This window comes from Lingula anatina, chromosome 3 (genome assembly GCF_051362555.1).
Source record: "Lingula anatina isolate TDL-2025a chromosome 3, LinAna3.0, whole genome shotgun sequence".
Lineage (NCBI taxonomy): Eukaryota > Metazoa > Brachiopoda > Lingulata > Lingulida > Lingulidae > Lingula > Lingula anatina.
The window spans coordinates 1,095,174-1,112,780 of NC_141769.1; the positions used below are offsets into that span (position 1 = coordinate 1,095,174).

A 17,607-nucleotide genomic window follows, 5' to 3' on the forward strand; every position below is an offset into this window, starting at 1 on the left:
GTGTGAGAGTGTGACAGGCTTGGCAGTCCGCTAGAATCGTAGTACGGTTCCCAGCAGTATTTTGTACAGGTGATAGTCAACCAATATTCTAACCCAAAATACTAACCCTAACCTGTACTAAACATAAGGAACCCCGGGTTTCCATTCCTAGGACTTGGTACCATTCCTGTCACACCTGGCTTTACATACATGTAATTTCTCGTTTTAGCAAATTACTAATCGTGTTCATTTGGACTTCCCCCCAAACGATACAAGTATAGATCTTTTAACATCGTTTTACGCGTTGGGTTTTCATTAAAAAGATTGAAATAAGATAAGTAAAACAGCCAAGTCACCCTTTGTTTCAAGACTTTACAAGACTCACTTTTTCAGACAGATAGAGTGGAATTGCTGCAAGGCTATATTCACATCGAGACAGAGGTACATTGAAACTGGACCGGTCCACTTTGAGAAGTAGCCTGGGTAATATTACGCAAGTGAGTCTCCTAAACGTCTCCCCTTCCTACCCCCCCCCCCCCCCCACGTCCTCCGCACTCGACGTGATAATAAATAATTCAGCAGCCAACTTGTGGTGAACTACTGTAGCGTGAAATGTGCCGCTCGGCGCGAAAAACACCCTCCAAAGGTGCGTGTTCAGTTATATTTGTGTGTATTTTATTCCAATTTGACTTGAGGATGATATGCTGCTATTCAGAACATGGTGCGCAATCTCATGTACTTGCCTCTACTCTGCTTTTTTGTGAGGGTTTGTGTCGTTTTGAGAGTCGTCTTATACCTGTAACAACCCCCGTCACACCATCGTCATCATCCGACGATCACGTATATGTCATTGGCATCCATAAAAAGCCTTTATTTTTTGTTACACTTTAATATCATGGCAGTTATTATTATTATTATTATTATTATTATTATTATTATTATTATTGTTAAAACCCGGCAGTGAAATAATATAGACGCTGACACCTTAGTTTTAATAGTTTTAGTTTTTATTTCTTCCTTTTTAATTGAGCACAGCCATATTCACTACAACATTCACTGGCCTCGCGTATTGCAAAATAAAAAGATGACAAGATTTAGATTCACCGACCTGTGTGGTACAATAATATGGTACGATATGTGGTACAGTGTAGAACCCAGCATCTGAAGGTATCTTGCTTCCTTTATATTCACTCGATTCTCTTGTGTTTGAACACCAAAAATACATTTTCCTTTTAAACGACAAAATAGTTAAAGGTATATTTCCCAAATTTTGCTCAAATACTTGATCATTTTCTCATACAATCTGAAGGACTGTGACACGGACCGTTATATAAAACACAAGACCAGCAATGGGTGGACGCACTGATAACACTGGCACTCTGGTTTTGACCAAAAGTTCCTTAATTTGTGTGATTTTGACATTTACCAACATCAAATATATCAATGAGCATAAAATGAAGTAATCTTATCGTTGGTTTGGTTATAAGTAGTATTTCTGAAAAGAAGATGCTTATGAAAGACCATTTATATCACAATTACAAATAGATTAATTCACTGATATAAAAATATTAATAAAAGAGCATATACACGTATTTCTTTGTGGTGCTTAATTGTCTTTAATGTTTCAGGTGACCTTTGCAGGATTTTCGCGCCAAATCCAGTTGTCCTAAAGAAAAAAAATTCCCCTATCCACATATAACTGCTTGACCTGTCCCTGACTTTGGGACATCTTAAAACACGTATAGCAAACTATTAATCTACTTTTTGGAATGTTTTCAATGACATCCTATTCATATAGTGAATGCATAAAAATCATTGACTATGATATTTCATAATTTGACTATGATAGTATAAATCAATGGTGTATAAAAGTACTAGAAAAGTATATGTACACTGTCGCTTCCAAGTTGTACTAATAATGCTTCATGGCTCCCAATTTAACTGCTCGAGCTCCAAACTGATAGGCATACAATGTGTGCCAGAACTTTATATGACTGAAAATCTGGATATGACAGCAGTCTGCCATAATCAATACGGTATACCTACCAACCTACCTATGACAGAAACCACTACCTATATACATGGTATACATATAATTTTGTGCTGTACAAATTAACTAATAGAAAACAAAACAAAGAACCTAAATGACAACAATGTTAAGTCTATATATATATGGAATATCTTGGCCTATAATTTGTTAAAAGAATCTGGTTCGTAAGCACGATTCTCAAAGTCCTGCATGTCATCTCTTTTGTCTTGGGGCCGTAACTGGTGCTCTTTGAGGTCCTCGGGTTCTATAAGACGGCGACAGGCCTAGGGGTAGAAACAATAATAATAATAATAATAATATTTAATTTAATTTAATAACATTAACAGGAACAGAGCGTGTGGCTTAAAATAAAGGTGATTGTTTAATAAGGGAAGCAATGCCAAATATTAATTATTTTGACTGTTCCTTCAGTGAAAAAATTCGATATCAGTATCAGTGCGTTTTGACGTACCCTTCTGCAGTTTGCATATTGGAAGGCTTTGTAAACGGCCACCAGAGGGATCCATATTGCTGAGCAGCAAGCCAAGGCCCATCCGATACCTACGGCCCAGTCTGGGTATATGTACTTGCCAGCGGGGCGGTCATAGGTCAACTCAGAGTAGTTGATGGCGCTCATAATAAACACGGCCTGAAAACATGTGGTAGAAATCTTAAAGTAGACAGTTTATTTATTTGTTAATATGCAGAATAAAAACAAATTATGAAAATAGAAAAAAACAAACTTTCTAAGTTTGACCGACTCTCGAAACGGCAAAAACTCAACAGTTTTGGCTAAAATATACTTCTGTAATTTAGAGTAAACGGTTAAAATTACATTTTTTACTCTATAAAATTTGGCGAGAGCAGCAGAGCTGATCAATAGTCAACTTACAATGCAAAATATAGGCGATACTACCAACCAACACCACTTCATGTACGGATTGGGCCGGAACCCTAGCATCATCTGAAGATTGTCGTAGAAGCGGTTTATCCCTAAAGAGAGATGCTTGAAATTAATGAAAGTGAGCAATATCATGCATAAAATAGTTTTCGTCTTTGTTTAGAGACTAAATAACATCAGTTACACGTCTCGGCCCACCACCTGTGGACGTTGGTGACGTGAATGGGGATTTCGCTTTGGAATTGTAAATGAGCTTCATGTTGTACATATCATACTGATACATTTTCATTGTTGTTTACACTCATCTAATTATGTATATACTTTTCGTCTTTACAAACTGGTGCATTAGAATAAATATAAATAAATAGAGAAACAGAACAAGTGACCGTTACCGTAAAGATAGGCTACCGCGATACACTCAAAGAACGCCACAAACAAAATAATTCTGCTCCCGGTGTAATAGTCAAACAGCTGGAATACATACATTCCTCCCTGAAATGAAAAGTTACTGATTTAAAATCTTATTTTCCTGGAAAGACCGATAAAAAGGTAGTAACCATAAAGAAAAACCAGTCGGTCTAGAACGCAAATGGTTTTGTTAGTTTTTCACATACTGATATCTTAACGGTTTCCAGAATGAAAGACAGATGACTGAGGTAAGTAAGTGGGACTGATCCTGAGTTCTTATAGATCAAAAAGATAAATGCAGTTTGTTTCCTTACTAAACTAATCACGAACTTTAAAAATAGAAAAAAGCTATCTTCCGATAAAATATGATGATTATTGTCTAAAATGTTTAACTCTGAAAAAGGGAAAGTTCAGTTAAGTATAGAAGGTGGCTGATACAGCCAAGACGGCTTGGAGAATTGAGATTTTTACAAAAAATGTCTATCATAATATATTTACATTTGTCACCATGCTTAAGCCGACCAGGAACATTATGAAGCACATGATACCAATGAAGATCTCTCTTCTGTAGCCACGGCGTAGAGTGCTGGCAAACTCGTCCACAAACGCCGCTATCAGGCCTTCCACGCCCACAAACTGTAAGGTAAAACGCGCGTAAAATTTAGTCAGCCAATATAAATCAACCTGAATTTCAGAGTTTATCAAAAATTGCCAGAAATTATTTGACAATTCTGCTACTGGAAACCGCTGAGACAGTAGGAGCTGGTTTCCAGTAAACCCTGAAAACTCGATGTGAGATGAATGAATGTCTCATTTAGGTATTGGCCACATGCGATCTTTATATAACAAGTGAAGTGTTTTTTATTAACTTAATCATGTATTATGACACACTAAACCTCACATAGTATTTCTAATAATATAATCCCCCCTTTGAGAGAGCAAGTTTCCGTGTTTCGTTTCTGTATGTTTCAGATATATGGAGGTCATGCGATTTTTTACAATCATTCATTTAGCCATAGATCAAATGCATATTGTAAAAAACGTTTGGTGTTTTAAATTTGTATATAACGTCCCGAGAAAATGGTCAACAACGAACTTATCAGGTTTTATATTTTAACAATTGACGTGACCGTATACAGTCCAGCTCCTCATGTCCTATACCCACCTGGCTGTCCAGTCCCAGCAGGATGACCATGATAAAGAAGAACACTGACCACAAGGGAGCCACCGGCATTTCAGCTAGTGCTGTGGGGTAGGCAATGAAGGCCAAACCCGGACCTGGAAGACAACGTCATCCATACTGACCAACTTGGAAAATAACACAGAGGGTAATGGCATATATAGGGTGGATAAAAACAACGTCCCGAACTTGAGATTAACACTTAAACATGCTTGTTTACGCTAAGGTGTTAACATTGGCTCATAAAAGTTTGAAAGTCAAAGGCTTTTGTAACTTCCAAGCAGTGATCAATATTCTAAAATCACAGCTGAAATATTGTCTACCTGACTCGGCCACCTCGCTCACGGGTATGCCCTGTTTGTACGACATATAGCCCAAGGTACTGAAGATGACAAAGCCGGCAAAGATACTGGTTCCACTGTTCACTGAGGCAAAGATGATACAGTCCCTAGTAGGAAATATCATTTAGTAAAAGTTTATTTATTATAATAGCTTATACATACATTCATACCAGGTTCATTGGGCCTATACGCCATCTACTGAATTATTATTTGTTTATTTTCTCACAATGAAATAAATAAAAAAGCGGGATTATTCTGAATACATTTATCATGATACATTTATATGATTTATTTATTTAATTATTTATTTTTATCTTATCATTGCGGTATTTTGGTGCATGTACACTTTCTTAAACTTTAAAGGATTCACTGGTCTAGGGTTTACAAAATAACAGAAAAGAAGGAGCCGTTTGCTATGCTGCTGATTGCACAAAAAAAGGAAGAACGATTACCTGTAAGAGTTTCTGTTGAAGTCGTTGTAACTGCCCAGTGCGGTCAGGACACCCAGGGCGATAGAATAGGAGAAGAATATCTGGGTTCCCGCATCCACCCATACCTGAAAGAGACATTGCTACAATCAGTGGTACTTTTACTGAGTGAGTAATGCTTTTGTTAGCCAATACTTAAACACACATCACAAGAATTTCATCTTACAGTGACCTTTTATATCCTTTTTTTATCATCTTTTTTTTTTTTTTACCAACTCGTGTGAACACACTGTAGTTTTTATCCCCTGTTTGGGAGAGGGACAGGGTCTCCTTTTCTTCAAAAAGGGATAAAATCTCTGCCACCCCCTTGGTCAGCCTATTCTATATACAGTATTGTATTACCTGTATGTTGGCAAGTTTAGCGAAGTCCGGCTTGAGATAGTAAATGATGCCATCCACGGCCCCAGGCAAGGTACACCCACGGACCAGCAAGATCGTCATAAAGATGTATGGTGACGTGGCTGTGACGTACATTACCTACAAGTAAACAAATGATTGGATTTTACATATCAGCTGTTTACACCTTGTCATTGCAAACGTAATGTAAAAATTTAGCTTTTTATTTTATGTTCTAAACGTGGCTTATTTAATTCCTATAACGGACCTAAACTTGGCTTTATTGTCGTACCAAACAACTGAGCAGTTGGTCCGTTTATTTATTTATTTATTGCCTTCACTGTCACCGTACCTTTCCTGATGTACGAATTCCCTTACAGATACAGACATAGACCACTATCCAGGCCAACAGCAGACACAGCGCCAAATCCCACTTGATGGTACCCATGTCGTCAATACCACTGGAGATGCCAAGCACACGGTGTCTGAATGAAGAGACAAAATGTCAGTATGGTTCCAGTAAAGATGGCTGAATGTGTTTAGCCATCCAGTTGAGCTAGAATCAGGTATATGTATCAATAGGTATCAATCGATGTTAAACGTAAGTTTCAGAATTCGATTGGTACATATTACTGAATCCAGTGAAGAATTCCATAAGAAGCGGGCGGAGTTTCAAATGCAAAACTATTCACTGGTTAGTCAGTCTATTGATATAAACAGGACACCAATAAACACAAGACTTAAAATGTGGTGTTTGTTCAAAAAACCTGCCAGTGCTTACTCCCAGTATTCCGTGACGGAATCTATGGACAGGTCTTTGGTCACGTTGGTCATGTTGCCTAGTGACATATTAACTGGGGCCTGGGTTGTCATGGCAATCATCTCTGTGACATTAGCTGTCGTCCCGTTCCCTTTTGGACTAAAGCTGAAGGTGGCGGAGCACCTGGAAAGAGTAGGGTAGACTTCAGGTGAATGTTTTACGTTGTTTAAGTGGTCAGTGTTTAAGTTACGTTGCTGGGAATCGGTATCATATGAATGAATTACTTATCATTTCATCTAGTTTTGTCGATGTTAGGTTCAGGTTTTTCCTCAGATATATTAAATCAAAGATCTAGAATACGTATTGTAGATAGATTTTACATTCACACTGAAATATCAACGCAGAAAACGTCTCTGAACTGCCAAGGAAAATATCGATACTATTATCTTTCTATTCATTTGCAGTGTAAACGGACTGGTTGAATAATAGTTCCGTTCTTTTAAAAACATCAATTTACTTTCGTAGTTCCAATAGACCAGATACAATACAATGCATCCATTTTTTAAAAAATCCAATTCAGATTTCTCGCAGTATAATAATGTTGTTCAGTGAACGTCAAAGCTTTCAGCCAACTGTCAAATATAATTGTATATCATGCTATATCTCAATATATATGCAATGTGAAATATCATTTTATATTATGCTAAATCTTACTGACTTGTCCGTATTCCACCAGTTCCCGCACGTGACCCAAGGAAGCTCGGACGTGAAAGAAGCAAACAGGTAGTAGAATGCCCAGGCCAGGATGACGTTATAATAACAGTCCAGGAAGAACACGATCACAGTAGTGGCCCAGCCAATTCCTGGATTCAAACATTTATATTAGTCTCATTGAATTTGAAATTGTAGGCCTATGGGTTGTGGGTAAAGTATATACGTATTGAGGATTATAGTCTTAAGAAAAATCTGCCCTGAAATGAGTCAAAGAGAATCAGGTATGGTAACTAACCAGCTGATATTTTTTAAGATAACGCCATAACAATGCTATCAATATTGATTTTTGGAAAATATTTCAAAAAGTATACCTGGATATGATATACAGACATTTTTTCTAAGAAATAACTCTATACTGGATATCTATAGGTCGTCGCTTTAATCATCAGTAGAAATGATATGTTCCTCTATATTTAGTGACACAGGGTCCTGTACACGGTTTCAGCTCAGCTTACCCATGAAGAGGGGGCAGATCTTCCAGGCTCTCAGACCGCTCTCTGTCATAAACTGCCCGACGGCCACCTCCAGGTAGAACAAAGGCACCGCCCCTGTTACCACCCCCACCAGGTAGGGGATCAGGAACGCCCCTGTAATATGGCCAGCCAGAGCTCTCAGTGGTATGGTATCTTTATAATTTTCTCCCTTTTTACATGTACTATATATACCACATATAATGTTTATAGAATTTTGTATTAGATATTAAGATATTTGCACTATATACATGTATATATGATAAACTTATGGGTCAAATGCGAGAATACGTGTATAAACTAAGTACAGATCCGACTGTACGGAGTATATCTTGCTCAGACTACTTTGAAAATGGGGTAGAAGAAAGTTTGCAATATTTTCTTTTTACCCATATTTGGACAAGGATGATGGTATACAAAAGATAAAGATGACTTTTTTATGTATTTATTGAGAGAGAGAGAGAGACAGAGAGAGAGAGAGAGATCCATGTATAATCAGATATATTTCCATTTTAGCGGTGATTTAAGCTAAAAGCTGTACGATGTTCTTGGTTTGGAAAATTCAAGTTTGCAAATGCATGCAAAGAGAAATATTGCACAACAAAAGCTCGCATTCTTTATAAATGTGCATTTATAAATTCTTTTCGTGTGATAAACATGGAAAAAAGACGATTACATATTTAGTGAACTATGCCACCGTGGCAATATCTATGTGGGACGTATGTCTACAGACTCCACAAGTTACATAAGCATATCGGACAATTTGCCACTTATTTTGTCAGAGTATCAGTCAAAAACGTCCAGCAGCAGTAGTGAGCTTGGGAATGTCTTTTGTGTTGGAAATAGTCAACGAGAGCTATGACATGGCTGCTGAGCAGGGTTTAACATGCCCTCTCCAGGCATCTATTTGTCGCCAAGCTGAATTTGTCAGAAATTCTACTGTCGAAAAATAACATCAAATTTCGACTTTGAATAGGCTGATATAGAACTTGATATTACAAAGATAGGCGATATAAGTATTAGTTGTTATCCACTCTACAACACTAAACAAATATCTGCTTTCCAGCGTCGCAAACACTCGAAAAAGGAGTATATTTTAGTCTTCTTAATGTTTAATTTTTAGTATCGACTTTGTAGTGCTTGTTTTGGTGATTTTGTGTCATTTAAGTTCCTTTCGTCTATGGGAGAATTAACTTATCTTTTATACGCAGCAACAGGTAAAATGTTATGTGAAATATGATGCTTGTTTCCAATTTTAAGTATGGTTTTGGCCTGCCATCAAAACGGACTTTAATGTTTAATTTGAGTAAGGTCCAATGGTCTACTTTTAGGAACGCTTCTCACTCGGATCAGGGGCGGATCAAGAGATATTTTCTGACAGTCTTCCAAATTATCTTTGTTGATCTATTATCCATTTTTGACCGTCTGCCGACAGAAAAAAATTAGATTCCCGTAAATGTAAACTTGAAATTATGAGAGTCTTCCGGAAGACCCAGAAGACGGTCTCAATCCGTCCCTGCGGATTAATAAAAAAACCGTTTGCTAGGACATTTAAACCATGAGGTCAAATTTTCACTTGAAAAATGACTTGATCACGGGTATTGTTGACTTTTCATTGTTGGTGTCACCCAAATTGACTGAGGTATAACTGATAGGTGACTGAGGTATACATGTTACTCTTTTCATGTCTACCAACCGTACTGTTGGCATAGTGCTTTTTTCTTTCATGTTCATGACAATGCAGGGTAAGAGCACAGCTGTGGACGGTAACCGTTCTTACAACTAACGGACACAAAATACATAGGTATTCGCACTCACGCGCATGCACACGGTTTTTCTTGTGTGAGTGTGTGTGCGTGCGCGCGTGTGTGTGTGTGTGTGTGTGTGTGTGTGTGAGTGAGTGAGAGAGAGAGAGAGAGAGAGAGAGAGAGAGAAAGGGGGGGTTAAGAGCTGTACCTCCACCGTTTTTGTAGCACAGATATGGAAACCTCCATACATTCCCCAGTCCCACAGAGAATCCGATGCAGGCGAGCAAGAAGTCTATTGGTCTGTCCCAGGTTTCACGTTTCTGCATGGGGGGTCCACCATCGTCCACCTCGTCTGCTGCTTTCTCTTTCTTTTCGATCTGGTTTTTCTCTACGACGTCCATTTCTCCTGTATCTATAGGAACAGAGAGGCACAGAAAATTAAAATATATCAGTCAGCGTAAAGGGAACCACCCTTATCTAGTGTGTGAAAATGTACGGGGTGCCATTTCCACATTTTATTGGTAATTTATAATTATTCACTAAATTTGCATAGTCCTATTACCTCACACGTTCTACAAGTTGTATTTCATTGTACATCAATTAATTTGATGTAAGATAGCATTATCATTATCATAAAATGCTTGGTAGTGTGTCGCTCGCTTGTGGTGCGCTGCAAAAGTGATCTAATTTCCAATCAAAAACATGATACGACCACCGCTTCCGATGGCATGTTTTTAAATCGTTAGGGTTCATACGCTGTACAACATGGGCTAAGTTGGACACGCTACGTCATATTTAGAATAAGTTCCCTAAGTATAAATGTGTGTAAATTTTAAGCTGACTGAACGATTGCGTAAAATCACGTCCAGGTAAAGCAGTTACTCGTTCAAAGCAGTGGGGTAGCCGTATTATCACTCCAGCAGTACCCCAGGACCTGTGTTATCCGCTGTAGACTACAAGATTCCCTTAAAGCTCACATCGACAGGAGGGTTAAGTACATTGTATGTTGTAAAGATAACACGGCGTGTTAGTTATATATAACATGTTCACTTATATCCCAGGAGCAGGTAAATATTACACTTAGCCAAAGCAAGAAAACTATAGTCATTCTGTGACAATTTTAGTGGTCTTGTTTTATGGCTGTTTCAAACGCTGTAATATAAAAGGAATAAAAGATGGTGCGATGACAGCGTAATAAACATATGCGTTTTATATAACAATATTAAATAAGCTGAAAGTAAACTACACACGCCCATGCCCAAGAGAATATGAAAAAAACCCAGCTATCAGTTATGCTTTCAAATCTTTCTGTATATCAAACTCACACGAACACACACGAAAAAGAGAGAAAAATAAGCGCAAAAAATAAACTGCACAAAAATTAACATGAACATCCATATCAATGCTTACCCGGTTTGAAAACGGCTGGAGATTTAAAACCATTCGTCGCCATGATGGTAGTCACCGTTGTCTTTCTATTCTACGGCAATACACACACACACTCTAAGCACTACAATATAAATCGGAATACTGTAACATAAATAGGAGGAGGCCAAATTGGTCGTATTTTTGAGCCCGAGTTTTTACATATGAAAAGAAAAATTTCCGTCAGACGTCTCAGTGTCAGACGTTCCCAAAAAGGGTTGGTCCCTGAACCATACCGGGCGCTCTTATTGTGGCGTGTTCAAGACGAACTGAATGTGTGTTGACATGGCAGAAATAATCACTGATATATTATATCAAGGTATTTTATGAAATAGAATAGAATGTATGTATTGATTTCTAATGGAAAGATATTTCGATGACAAATATTAAACATTGTTGAAATTTTGGAGGAAAATAAGATTAATGAAAAGATGAAGTAATTAATTATGATGATATATTTGGGCCGTCTGTCCCGATGGTTGCTTCGATTTCGTTTCTCTTGCACCTTCAAAAAGGTTGAAATTTCGTGGGCGTGTGACCTTTTGATTTCTTTATAAAAAAAAAAACAAAACAAAAAACTTACGCTTTATACCTGTATGTAAAGAACAATGACGTAAGCGATGCAATATCTCACATACATGTAATATGTTTACAATAAGTTTGCTTTACAAAATTGATTTTTCATGTTTATGTAATCCTGTTATACATTTCTATATTTCACTCATGTTTGTAATGTTACCACTAAGGAAATAATGAATAGATAAAATAAGTAGGATTGGTTCTTTAGGTCTACGTATTGCCCTTGATTCTCACCATCAACGTACACTGAGGGTAATCTTAATGTGTTTTCGTCTCGTTGTTTCGTGCGTGATGTGGTACAGGTATTTGTCTGCAGCGGTATTGTAACACACCTGATCGTAAAAAGGTGTTTTCATTTGTTAAAAAGAGAGAGAGAATTACGCGACGGTGACCCATTTACTTTTTTTGTTTGTTTGTTTTTCATGTTACGCTTCACACTTGCCTATGTTAATGCGTTTTATGCAGTTCATTTTTCTGTTTCACAATAATCATTATAAGCTGGATATCTGTCCCCGTTTCTATCTCCACCACTTTAACAAAAATAAATAAACAGATAAGAAAAAAGCTAATGAATATGCGTAACAGGGATAGAAAACTCGGTGACAAAGGACTACTGGAGCTGTGTACAGTCATTTCTGCGGTTTAAAAAACCACCTACCTAAGACCATCTTTTGGACAGTTATGACGTTACAGAATAATAAGTAATTGATGGTACTAAGAAATAAAGAGATTTACAATACCGCGGGGCGTAAGGCAAAAAATGGCATGTATTATCTAACCAACCTTTTGACGAAGGCACTAAAACAAGTAATAAACTTTCAGTGGCAAACAAAATAATGAAAACACTTATATATACCCGGTACGTGCAACGAAAGACTTGGTTTGCATATTTCATTTTTTCTTGAAAGAAATATCAAAAGAAGAAAGCAAAATTTCAGTGGGAGATGAAGATAACATTTCACAAAAAAATTAAATATATAATAGTGACTTGGGAGGGGAGGCGCCTATGGCTGACCTGGTTGAAAAAATTGTCCGGGGAAGGGGGAGCCCTCAAGCCCCCCCCCCCCCTGCCCCCTGGTACTACTTCAATGCCAGTAAGGCAATACTTAGCCTGCCTTGGTGGTACACTTGCATTATTGGTTAACATGAGTTTGTTTCCTGAAAGTGGTTTATGCACTGGCATGCTTGATAGTAAACTATCTATGCAGACACATGTAGACTGTGCCCCTCTCTGGTATGGTAACCTCAGGTGTAATACATGTCTGCACTGAGGTGTAATGTAGGCGTAACAAGACTCACACTACAAGGAATCTCACCTCACCTCACTTCACCAAAGAGGTCATCATCTCAACATGAGGAGCCTGGCCCATGAAATAACTTATTTCCTAAAATTGGTTTATATTTTAAGACTGAACATTTGGTCTTTTTCCGTTAAAAATATTTCCGCAGTTTTTCATTTAAATAAAGTTAGTGTTGTTCTTAAGTATTACCAAAGGCTTTCTCTATATAAACCAAGCGCAACATTTCAGTTTATTGCACTACTTCTGAAATATCTCAGGTCAAAATAGAGGTCATTTTTGGTCTACAAGTTTACACCAATTTCTGGATAAACATGCAATCAAAGGCCGTTCTCTTTTAGTTCATAACATTCCTTTTTGGACACTGTTATATACCTACCCCGGCCCAAATCAAATGAGCTAAGATACGCCTTCAGAGACCACAAATGAGAACAATCCATAGGGAAGGGTTCATAAACTAGCCTGCAATTCGGTCCTATTCAAGTCAAGATAAACTTATAGTAGACCACTTGAATAAAAGAAACATTTAGCCATATATATATATATATATATATATATATTTTTTTTTTTTTTTTTTTTTTGCCATAAAACAGACACAATATTTTGTTTCATTGGACCACTACTGCCTTATATAGGGTCGAAGTAGGCTATAATTTAGGGCTAAAAGATAGGACCAAAGTTGGTCTAAAGTCCGTTCGTGAAAAGCGAGACACCTGTAGCTCCCCTCTAAAATGAGGCTGGCGAGCTTCATTACTTATGCTACCTGTGTTTGTCTCTGATAAACTGTAAACTGTGTGCCACCCTGGTATGGCACGAGTATTGTTAATCCTTGCATTAAATTCCAATCTATATCTATTATCTGCCTTCGAAAATTTGCGTGATATTGTTTTTGAGTTTATGTGAATGGTAGCAGTGAGAAGTGTAGATATGTTCTTTACGTGATAAAACATATCACATCTTACAGTTACTTTCAGTGGACACGTGCACCCGTACCGTTTTGACAGTGGCGAGCTGCAGATGTATTAAGAAGGGTAGCCAGGATAAGGAGAACTATAAACGGTACTCGACGAACTCCATTAACTGACTGCCATTTTGAACAAATGATAAATTGGAACACCACTGAACAAAGACCAATACTTTCTCGTCCCTCATTTGACTTTCTCTGCTGATAGTTACAGTTTGTTAGTTTTAGTTGGGAATTCACATTTACCTGATCAAGAAATGTTACAACCCCCTTTACCCCTACGCCTTACGATTTATTTCCCTCCGTCAAGTTTTCGATATTTTACGTATAGATATAGGGTATTTCAGTGCTTTGTCTCACAATATGAATTTTCATCAGTATGCGGAGATGCAAAAGTAATGAAAAAAAGAGTGATATACGTGATATACGATAAGAGTGATATAGAGTGGTATATTCGTCGACATTCACTAATTTTATTACTTGTTTAGGTATATCTAAATCTCATATTGTCCCCCCCCCCCAAAAAAATAAATAAATCAACTGACAGAATTTGTCGACGAGCTCCTCCAGAAGTAGAAAATCACCTCTTACCTTAGTATTTGCCGTGTCCAGCCCTTCGAATTTCACTAACTGTCTCCGTTCTGACTTGTTTAAACTAAATCTTACTGAGATGAACACTTAAAATCACAAATCCTGAAATGTGTTCTTTCCAAAATTCAACAAACTCCTAAAGTGCAAACACTGAAGATGTTTGAAGAAATGCTCAGCAGTGAGTTGGGATTTGTGTACTGAACAATGGACGTCAACATATACAGCAAGGTAAGTACGTAATATTTAGGATTGCACTGCGTGATGGAAAAATTCTGTAGCTCGAGACCTCAGAACAAACTTGTCATAAGAGGTTTAGTCATAGTGGCTGTATATGAGGGCGCATTTCAAACTAAATCTGGAAATTCTGCAAGTTTTTTATCGATTCACAACTTTGTCCCGCCTGCGACAGGGTGAATAATCACCGAACGCTGAAATCAACGCGTATATTTGCTAATTTTTTTTTGTTCAAATGAAAGTTCTACGTGACAGGTAATTTTCGCCGTAATCTTGTCTCTGGTTTGTAAGCGGCACTTTGTATTATACCAGAGTAGGTAGCCATAAGTCAAGGAGGAGGTGACAAGAGAAACATGGAGAGTCGAGCTTGTCCTCAATAGGGCCTATACCTTCTCGTGCTTCTGATTGCACGCGTATCTTTATAGCATGTTAAGAATAACCGATTATGAAAAAAATACTTTTATCAGATTTCATTTTTAAAAGGACATCTGTATACGGTATACGCACAACGGGAAGGCATACTGTTGTTTCCCCCCTCCTGTCTCGGTTTACAATTATTCTTTTCATATCTCATAAAAGACCCACAAACCCTGCAAAACATAAATATATCTAAAGTAGGCAATGTCTTTAAATGGTAATTTTTCCCTCTTCAAATTCTGACAATGAAGGACTCCTCAAGCCGTTTACACGCCCTGAAATCACTTTAGTTGGTATTTGTTTGGTGTCAGTATCTATGATTGATAAATATTCGATTTTTGTGTTTTTCACGGAAGAGAAACCAAGCAATAACTTAAAAGAGTCTCAGTCTAAGTCCCGCAGCTAGCCAGCGATTTTAAAGGAAGAGAGGTCTTTTTTTAGGAAATGTGGACCTTTTTGCCTAAATGACAAAAGAAACAGATCAAAATTTGACTAAGAACAGAAAGTTTTTCCAGCCAAAATGGTAGTTCTTGCGAAGCTTGTTGTCGTTTGAAAAATTAATTTTGTCAATTTTTGGACATGCAGTGTTCATATATTTACCCCCAACAACTGAAGCAGTTTTCGTTGGTTTTTAGTGATCAAGAATCAAAAAGTTTTTCACATATTTGGTAATGTTTGATATTATTTAATAAGATAAAGAATCATTCAAGAGGGAAAGTAGAGATTACAATTCAACTGAATCAAGGTCTTCTAATATTTTGTGAAAAACGATTGGTTTCTTCCTTGGCGGAGGTTTAAGTTAAGGGTAGAGTACGGCGTATGTTCAACGGCTCTCTGATGTCATTAATGATGCTAGGTTTGATTTAGGCGAAATTTGTACAGAAAATACTTGGATGAAGCTTAATAGTTTGTATGTAATCAGACAGGTAATCTGCGTTTCACGGGAGATCTACCACCCCTTGAAAGGACAGAAAGAAGAAGTGAATGAATGATAAGAAAACAAAAGAAAAATCACAATCTGAATATGTTCATGTCTCTGTTTATGTCACACCTATGTTTCGATGATGTCTGAAAACCTCAATTTACAGAATGGGGGCGAAATTTCTCATGCTCTTCATGATCTTTATAACAAAACAAGCCACTATTAGCAAACATTATAAGTTATTTACACGGTGCAGGCACGCTAAAGACGACAATAGACTGAGTAATAAACTTAGTGAAGAGCTAGCACTGTGTGTATTCAGTATACGTAACTATACTTTCTTGACATGAAATTCCAAATTTTGATGAAGGTGGCGATGATTAGAGTCGGTATTAAGCAGAGAATAGATTTGATTTTCCGATGAGGAGCTCGAGAGTGCTGTGCTGTGTTGTGACTACAAAATAACAGTGAACAGCATCTGTTGATTCCGGAACACAGTTCATCGCTGTTCAATAATAATAATAATAATAATGAAAATGAAAATGATAAAATTGCTTCAACGCAGGATTTCCTGTGGCTATCCCCTGTATTCCACTCGATTTATTACCGGGCATTTTAAGAACTGTGAAAGCATGAATACAACGACTTCCCACCTGAAATACCATAATTGTGTGACTGAAAAACAGTCATTTTTACATTTTCTATATGCTTTCTACACAATAATTATCTATCTTTAGTTGACGATATTCATGAGAGCGGTTTAAATCCAATACTTAATTTCAAGTGAGGGGTATGCAAGTAACATGTAGTGATCTATGTAGATGAACTCGTATTGACGCATATCTCATTCTAAAGAAAAGTAAACTATTCTTAGTCTTTTGGTTTACGTCCGATTGCAAAAATAGCCTCTTCATATAATTATATACGTATATTGGTATAGTAATATAATATCATAAAGATTAACAGAATTATTATTCAACCGCCTCTCTCTCTCTCTTCTGACATCTTTACATAGATAGCGACTTCTCTCTATCAGAGATATAATTTGTGGTGCCATAAAATATATCTTTGCTTTACAAGTGCCTGCTCCTACCGTATATTATACAATATATTGAGTTTCACCTGCTGAAGGTATATGAAGGTCGGACAACAAAACAATTATCATTCCTCATGCTAGGCTTCTTCATACCCTGCGGCAGTGCAAAAAAAAGGTCTATCATACATGTATTATAGAGTAACTTGTAAGTATGACGATGGAATCTCCCATCTAGCCCTGAATAAATCCACTGTGAAGGATGAAGTAAATACAACAGGCACTAAAAGACGATCATTGTAACCTGAGACAATTTACCATACTAGAGCTAAGACACCCAACAGTGGCCATCATGAAAAACAACCCCGTACGACCAACTGGCTGTCTTGAAACGAGACACATAGATGACAACAGCAAGTTAAACACGATAAAAGTGACATTAAAGTAGTCAACCCAAACATAACAATATCAGTATAAAAAAACAGGTACAACATATGAGTTAATACTTTAAACAGGAGATGGACTCTTCTAGCGCCATTGTTTCAACCTACCTGTCCCGTGGACGCGTGCCTTATCCCTATGCGGGCAGTGAGACGACGCCGCCTGAATACAAATGTGCTGTGAATCTCAGATGTTGGTAGAACAAACAGAACAGAGTCCCGGGACAACTTACTATTACAATAGCGTCCCTGGGGGTTGCCGGAGAAGAACAGAGCACAGGAGGGGGGGC

At 37.5% G+C, this 17,607-nt stretch overlaps 1 protein-coding gene across 4 annotated transcripts; it reads right to left on the reverse strand.

Moving 5' to 3' along the window:
* Positions 1-1,450: 1,450 nt before the first annotated feature.
* LOC106179537 (sodium- and chloride-dependent taurine transporter) lies at positions 1,451-17,565 on the reverse strand. Of its 4 annotated transcripts, none has more exons than XM_087009053.1 (16): positions 17,429-17,565; positions 10,825-10,924; positions 9,623-9,826; positions 7,652-7,783; positions 7,141-7,285; positions 6,444-6,605; positions 6,015-6,147; positions 5,669-5,803; positions 5,291-5,394; positions 4,821-4,945; positions 4,483-4,595; positions 3,816-3,953; positions 3,302-3,401; positions 2,901-3,001; positions 2,481-2,657; positions 1,451-2,292 (listed from the first exon to the last, which is right to left on the reverse strand). In XM_087009053.1, exons 2-16 carry the CDS (start codon positions 10,865-10,867, stop codon positions 2,167-2,169), a joined length of 1,938 nt encoding a protein of 645 aa, XP_086865179.1. In that variant the 5' UTR covers positions 10,868-10,924; positions 17,429-17,565; the 3' UTR covers positions 1,451-2,166. The 4 variants fall into 4 exon arrangements, with proteins under 4 accessions (XP_086865179.1, XP_086865180.1, XP_086865182.1 ...); XM_087009054.1 differs by lacking the exon at positions 17,429-17,565 and adding an exon at positions 14,272-14,747; XM_087009056.1 differs by lacking the exon at positions 10,825-10,924 and having other exon boundaries at positions 17,429-17,557.
* Between the last annotated feature and the right edge of the window lie 42 nt (positions 17,566-17,607).

Coding starts and splice junctions, on each gene's coding strand:
- LOC106179537 (XM_087009053.1), bottom strand. CDS start 10,867: ATGGCGACGAATGGTTTTAAATCTCCAGCCGTTTTCAAACCGG. Junction 9,827..10,824: donor TCCAGCCGTTTTCAAACCGG/GTAAGCATTGAT, acceptor CTGTTCCTATAG/ATACAGGAGAAATGGACGTC. Junction 7,784..9,622: donor GTGCTACAAAAACGGTGGAG/GTACAGCTCTTA, acceptor GCCATATTACAG/GGGCGTTCCTGATCCCCTAC.